The sequence below is a fragment of the Alosa pseudoharengus genome, unplaced genomic scaffold (assembly GCF_046254945.1).
Source record: "Alosa pseudoharengus isolate Yale_2024_CS ecotype anadromous, Long Island Sound unplaced genomic scaffold, YU_APseudo_1.1 YU_APseudo_1.1_scf_16, whole genome shotgun sequence".
In the NCBI taxonomy this organism is placed as follows: Eukaryota; Metazoa; Chordata; class Actinopteri; order Clupeiformes; family Clupeidae; genus Alosa; species Alosa pseudoharengus.
The window spans coordinates 21,897,244-21,904,743 of NW_027468630.1; the positions used below are offsets into that span (position 1 = coordinate 21,897,244).

Consider the following 7,500-nt stretch of genomic DNA (forward strand, 5'->3'; position numbering starts at 1 on the left):
AAATCATAGGAATCCTCTGACACAATAAGCAAAGTGCAAAGACAATAAGCAAGGTGGTTCAGTGAGTAGGCTATTGGGTAGGCTAATATACTGTTGAAGTAGGTCTGATCTTTTTTTTTTTTTTAGCTAGGTGGTCCGTGCGTTTCTTTTTTATTGGTTAAGTGGTGCTTTGTCTGAAAAAGTTTGAGAAACACTGCTCTAGACAAGCTAATAAAAGTTTAAAAGATTGGGGGTCGTTATGTTTCAGGGGCATGTAGATCTGTGTGTCATCCGCATAGCAGTGGAAGGAGATGTCATATTTTCTAAGGATGGATCCCAAGGGGAGCATGTATAATGAGAACAGTATAGGCCCCAGAAAAGACCCTTGAGGAACACCACAAGGAAGAGGCGCAGAGGGGGATACAGATCCATCCAGGCAGACAGAGAAACTTCTGTCGGCTAGGTAGGATTTAAACCATTCAAGAGCAGTGCCTCTGATACCAACACAGTGCTCTAGACGGGAGAATAAAATATCATGATCAACAGTATCAAAAGCAGCGGTGAGATCAAGGAGGATCAGAATAGCAAAATCTCCAGAATTAGTGGCTAGCAGCACATCATTAAAAACTTTCAGAACGGCTGACTCCGTACTGTGGAGGGCTTTAAAACCAGATTGCAGAGGTTCCATGATACCATGTGTATCTAGAAAAGACTGTATTTGTTGAAGCACAAGTTTTTCTAGAACTTTAGATGAGAACGGGAGTTTTGAGATAGGTCTGTAGTTAGATAGGATTGTAGTGTCTAGATTGGGTTTTTTAATCAACGGCTGCACAACAGCATGTTTGAAGCACTTTGGCACAACACCTGAGGCAAGGCTACAGTTCATGATCGTTAGTATGTGGGGACCTGTGGTCTCAATTGTCTGAGCGATGAGAAGAGGAGGAACAATGTCAGTTAGACCAGATGAGATTTTCATTAGCCCTATGGTTTTGCTTAGGTTAGCAAATGATATAGGCTCAAAGTGACAGGGCAGGTGACAGAGATAGAAGGATCAAAGGGGGGGGGGGGGGGGGGGGGTATCTGAGCTCTGATGTTGGAGATTTTGGAAACAAAGTACTGCAGGAATTGTTCACTACTCACTGAGGAGGTGTCTAACTCAACAGGTTGGTGTTTATTGAGAGCAGTGTTTATAGTGTTAAAAAGAATATGTGGTTTGCCCTGATTGCGCAGAACAATATCAGAAAAATGTGTGTGTGTGTGTGTGTGTGTGTGTGTGTGTGTGTGTGTGTGTGTGTGTGTGTGTGTGTGTGTGTGTGTGTGCATGTGTGTGTGTGTGTGTACATATGTGTGTGTGTGTGCGCGTGTGTGCACGTGTGTGTGCGCGCGTGTGTGTGTGTGTGTGTGTGTGTGTGTGTGTGTGTGTGTGTGTGTGTGTGTGTGCATGTGTGTGTGTGTGCGCGTGTGTGCACATGTGTGCGCGTGTGTATGCGTGTGTGTGTGCGTGTTTGCGCATGTGTGTGTGTGTGTGTGTGTTTGTGTGTGTGTGTGTGTGTTACCTGTCCAGGTGAGTGTGAGGCCAGTCGGAGTTTGAGCTGCTGCAGGCTGTTGCGCATGCTGATGATGTCCTGACAGGTGACGGAGCAGGAGCCTGAACTCATCAGAGGATCCAGCTTGCCGGGGCCAGTCACTGAGGACACACACGGCACAGTCATACATATACACCCACAAACTGCAAACGTACACACACACACACACACACACACACACACACACACACACACACACACACACACACACACTGTATATATATACACACACACACACACACACACACACACACACACACACTGTATATATATATATATATATACACACACACACACACACACACACACACACTGTATATATATATACACACCCATCCATATTCTGTAGAGTAGACAAACATACAGTGTATACAAAGAAAACACACACATGCACATACACATCCTCACCAATGCTACACTACTCTGCTAAATTACACACATCACATGCTTTTATTTACACAACAAATAACACACACAGTACACACTCAAATACACACACGTACGGTTGTGTGTGGGCACACAGGAGCTCTGGTCTGGATCCAGGATGTAGCCACTAAGGCAGCGACAGTGGAAGCTTCCAGGAGTGTTCTCACACACGTGGTCACACACTGTACTGTTCGACTCCTCACACTCATCAATGTCTGAGACAGACACACACATAGACATATACAATAATACTGTAACAGAGGAAAGACATTTTCACTATTTATCTTAAATACTGTATGTAATACTATCTTATTTTATATATTTCTATTATTAGACGTGTGTGTGTGTGTGTGTGTGTGTGTGTGTGTGTGTGTGTGTGTGTGTGTGTGTGTGTGTGTGTGTGTGTTGGTGTGTTGGTGTGTTGGTATTCGTGGTGGGATGCTGAACTCACCCAGACAGTAGGGTTGCAAGTGGTTTTTGTGTCTCTCCCGGTCGAAGCGGTAACCGGGGTAACATGTGCAGACCACCCTACCAAAGTTATCAGTGCACTGCTGTTCACAGGGAGAGCCAGCGCATACATCCACACCTAGCACAAGACAGGGGGATGGAAGTGGAGTCAGGGGGGAGCAAAGAGAGCACCACATACACACACACACACACACACACACAGAGAGAAGAGAAAACTAGGCTGTGAGGATCTTTCTCAATTCTTACAAAGTGGGTCTCAACTCAAGTTTACATACGCTTTTAATTGTTAAGTAAAGAAAACTGACATTAATTTCCCCTGTTTAAGCTCCACTCCACACGTTTCATGCTGATTTGTTATGCTTAAGTTATGACCATTTCTTTCTCTGTCCGTCAACTATACTTATGATATGGCAATACCGCCCTCTAGTGGCTACACATAATTTAGAGTTGGTCACAGACAGACGTGTGATCTGTTTTTTTTTTTCAATTACAGGGAAAGAAGGAGAGTAGAGGATGATCATCATGTCCACCATTGTATATTGTAAACTAATGAGTTGTTGATAGAAAGTTGTTGAGCATGTTTACCTACTTTCAGGTATGCACTGGCCCATGACGAAACGAAAGCCCTCACAGCATTTCCTCCTGGAAGAGAGTCAGAGTTGAGGATTATAGGAAGGTTACTCATGGAAAATGCATGCTGTTTCCACAGGTCTGCCGACATGGTAAGACTTTTGGAGGATATAGTTGGAAAGGAACAGAACAGGGTAGTTAGTGTACACACTATAGTATAACATCCAAAACCTTACTGCTGCATTCAGTCACTCAGTATTCCATCATCACATATGTGTTAATGACAGGGAACTTTGTCAACAGGGATCTTTTTAACAGGAACATAATTTTGTGTCTGTCTACATCTTTGGGGGACTCCTTATAGCACATTTCCAAACCACAGCCAACCTCGCTATCTTTTGAAGTCTCTGTCCTTCACCTGCTCTACCAGCAGGGGGAGTGCTCAGCCTTCACCTGTCTCTCTTTCTCTCTCTCAGGAGGAAATTCAATTTAATATTCATTGAAACAGTATGTACAGCAATGTATAGCAATACATCTTTGCCTGAACATATGTAAACCCTCACGCAATGAAGAACTACAAAAACAAACAAGCATGTTTTTCTCATTCTTTCTTTCTATTTTACTCTCCCTTTCTCTTTCTTCTCCCCCTTCTCTTCCCCCCTCTCCGTGTTTCCCAGCACTGTTCTGGAGAGGAGACGGCCATGGTGTGGACATCACGCACTGCAGAGAGCACATGTTCCAGGCATTAGGCACAGGATTACAGAACTACAGAGAGGAAATTGTCATCTGGAAGACAGAAAGCATCACGCAAGCTCAAACACTACCAGACAGAACAGGGCATACACCCTCTCTCTCACACTCTCCAAAACACACACACACAGACACACACACACACACACACACATACACACACACACACACACACACACACTCATCCACACACTCACTCACATACACACACATTCTCACACATAAATACACGTAAAGGGTGAGAAAGGGGGAAAGAGAAAAAGAAAGAAAAAGAGACAGACAGACAGACAGAAAGAAAGAAAAGAAAGAAAGAAAGAAAGAAAGAAAGAGAAAGCTGTGTGGAACAGAAGGAAAAGGTAGATGAAACATGACGTGCTGAGCCCCAGTACATCACATGTTCTTGTCACGGGCCATTTAGCATGGCGAGTCTCCTTCAAGCACTTCCCCACAGGACGACAAGGTGCTTTCATTCAGCTCCAGAAACCCACACAGCACCCTTAAATCACTCCTCTCCTTTGACCTCTTCTTTTCATTTCCTCTGCTTTTCTCACACTCTTTCCCTTCATCCCTTTCTCTCTCTTCCCTCTGTCTGCCTTCCTCTCTCTCATTCTCTCTTTCCTGTACCTCTCTCTTTGTGTCTCGGTCACTCTCTCTGTCCATCAACTTTCTCTCTCTCTCTCTCTCTCTCTCTCTCTCTCTCTCTAATTAAATGGATAATAATGTCTGACGCTGTGAGGAGACTGTGGTGATTGGACACAGATGACTCGCTGGTTTAATCTGTCCATTATGGGCCTGTGGAGGGAGGGAGGGAAGGAGGGAAGGCACTGCAGAGAGGAGGGAGGGGATGAAGCCGAAATTAGCCTCATTTCCAACCCAGCCAGTCATTTTAGGCTAGAAGAGATGTCACAGTTAAGAAATAAAATAAGTTTTTGCAATTATCCACTATTTGAGTTAACAATACAACTGAGGTTTTAAAACATTCTCTAATGCTTTCTGGTACACAGAAATGCTTTATAACAAAGACAAATCCATGTCAAATATTGTGTCCACTACACTCATGCACAATGGCATGAGTATTGGACTCAATATATAATTGGCCTTTTACCTGAAACTCAATCTAGAATAAAGTTATGATGGGCAGACAGTCAGGCTCCTGGGGCATTCAAGGAGTAAATAGATCTGCTTCCCATCTAACCCACTGGACAGATTCCTTACATGCAATTCGAAAGAGTGTGGATTAATTTTGGAACCACTGGTCCATGTTACACAGCTACAGCTGAAAACCACTACACTGATGTTCTTCCAATGCCAGGCCACTGCAAAGCTTAGACCCCTCAGCAAAAAAAAAAAGATTATAGATGATATGGCACAAACCCTTGGCACATTTGAACTGGAATCAGTGAAAAAAAATGGATTAACTGGGCAGATCAAGCACATGAAAAAGAAAGCTGATCGCAAACTAGCCCCATATTTGATCAAATACAATCAAACACTGAGCATCTTTAGAATGGAGAGTGTGAAATGTCTTGCTATGAAGAAAGATGTCCACAGACGAGACGAGACTACATGCCCAGGGAGGAGATCCTTGGTTGAGACCCCACTGCTCTGAAGAGGCATTGGAAGGAAGAACATGCACTAAAGAGCAACATACTTTAGACAACTGGAAATGTACATTGCAGTAAATATAGTACAAACAAATTTTCCCCATGTCCTGACAGGAAACAGTAAAACAGATTGCCATGTTTTCTAAAAATATAGCCTATCTTTGATAGCACTGTGATATCCTGTGTCTGTTTCCTGTGCTTTATGCTGTTGGTATCTGCATGTCGGTTTCACACAGGATGGTGCAGATGCCTATACTGGTTATTTATGGAGGGTTACGGGCAGATCAGACAGTGTGCTGTTTATCTTCCTTATTTTATGGATGCTCATTCACTATCATCAGTATCGTCAGTCACATGTCTTTTAACTCTTTATACAAACACTCATGTCATACACAGGCACTGGGAATTAGGCTGCATAGATGACTCTCTGCGTTGACTGAGCTTCGAAAGATCCATGCAGCTCTCTCTTTAATATTCTCTCTCTTTCTTTAATGTTCTCTCTCTCTCTCTCTCTCTCTCTGTCCTCTGAACAGTATTTACAGGAGAAAGTCAGACACACTCCCCTCCCCCTGCATCACTCTCCCCTCCACTGTCAACTCTCCTCATAAGACCCCTACTGATTCTGGGTCAGCTGGCGGCAGGCCCTGACGAATTAGGGTTAACCTGTCTGTGTTAGCTTCCACTGACCTGAGTACACAGAGAGGCAGGTAGTGTTTGCGTTTCTTGTCAGCGGAACGGCTCACACATGTGCTGATGTGGCTGTCAACAATCTGGAAATGGATACTAAGTGTTTTCCAACAAAAGCCTTGGAACTACTGACCTTTCACTTCTGCATGTGTGACAGAGAAAGTGTGTGTACACGGGGGTGTTTTACAATCTGTGTGTGTATGTGTGTTCATGAGAGAGAAAGAAAGAAAGTGACAGAAAGATTACATTAGTGTGTGTGTATGTTTGTGTGTGTGTGTGTGTGTGTGTGTGTGTGTGTGTGTGTGTGTGTGTGCGCGCGCGCTCGCGTGTGTGTTCGTGTGTGCGCTACCACTCACACTCACCACATGTGTGTGTCTGTGTGTGTCAAGCATGCAACCACATAACACAGACACAGAGACACATGTGTGAAGTGAGTGTGAGTGGTAGCCTAAGGCCAGGAGTAAGGGCAGTAATTGTGTACAGCTTGTTAATGTCAGTCTGGGTCAAAAGGGAGAGTGACCCACAAAACTAAAGGCTAACCGAAGGGGCTGGTCCTCTCTCTCTCTCTCTCTCTCTCTCCCTCTCCCTCTCTCTCTCCCTCTCCCTCTCTCTCTTCATCTCCACCCCCCCCCTTTCTCTCTACAACCTATTTAACGACTCAATTTGATTTCAATAGAAACTAGTGCAGTGCCCGTTCAAACATGCTATTTCTGTAGCCCAATTACATGCCTGCAGGTAGGCCTGCTTGAAAAATAGAATAGGGAAAAACATAATTCCAGGTAAGCATTCAATAATGAATAGGCCTACAGATAATATAATTAATACATGTGAAGTGAGCAGAATTTAAGCATGGCTACATGTGACATTTTTTACAAATCAAAATGACATAATCCTAACAGCTGTTTTGAGTCAAGGCTATATGCTTAGCCTATTGAATAACTTGATGATAGAGATAACAAACCATTTTGTGGAATGATGCATCATATGAAATTTGCAACGGTGTGACTCAAAAACAGTCTCTGGTGGCCTATAAGTGACATCACACTCTGTCTGCCACTCGTTGCTTGTCGCTGGTTATGCTTTGCATGTGTGGCATTCTGAGACGTTCTTTAATTCGGGACCATCATCGCTTGTTTCAATTTAGGACCTTGCAGTTGGAACTGTTGTTTGCTTATTCAAAGTCTAAAGACAGTCCAAAGTAGCCTGGGCTATTTGAAGTGTCCGTTTATTGCACATCATATTGCACGTCATTTTGAAGAGCCACTGCATACCTGTGTGTCTTGGCGTGTTGTTGCTAAATCCGCGGAGTTCACTTTACTGTTGAGGTCAGACATGTTAAGTTTTTACCCGTGTAACCTACACTGATACAGCTCTGCCAAAGCCCTGCTTCTATCCTCACTGGTAGCTTACAGTACAGTGGTGTGTGGGAG

At 43.8% G+C, this 7,500-nt stretch overlaps 1 protein-coding gene across 1 annotated transcript in view; it reads right to left on the reverse strand.

Moving 5' to 3' along the window:
• The window catches only part of LOC143126255 (collagen and calcium-binding EGF domain-containing protein 1-like), a 28,354-nt gene that overhangs the window by 4,250 nt on the left and 16,604 nt on the right, over positions 1-7,500 (reverse strand). Inside the window, exons 3-6 of the mRNA XM_076288156.1 lie at positions 3,049-3,101; positions 2,443-2,577; positions 2,069-2,206; positions 1,536-1,666 (exon numbers count right to left, since the gene is read on the reverse strand). Coding sequence (XP_076144271.1) covers positions 1,536-1,666; positions 2,069-2,206; positions 2,443-2,577; positions 3,049-3,101 — 457 coding nt within the window. The remainder of the gene's footprint in view (positions 1-1,535; positions 1,667-2,068; positions 2,207-2,442; positions 2,578-3,048; positions 3,102-7,500) is intronic.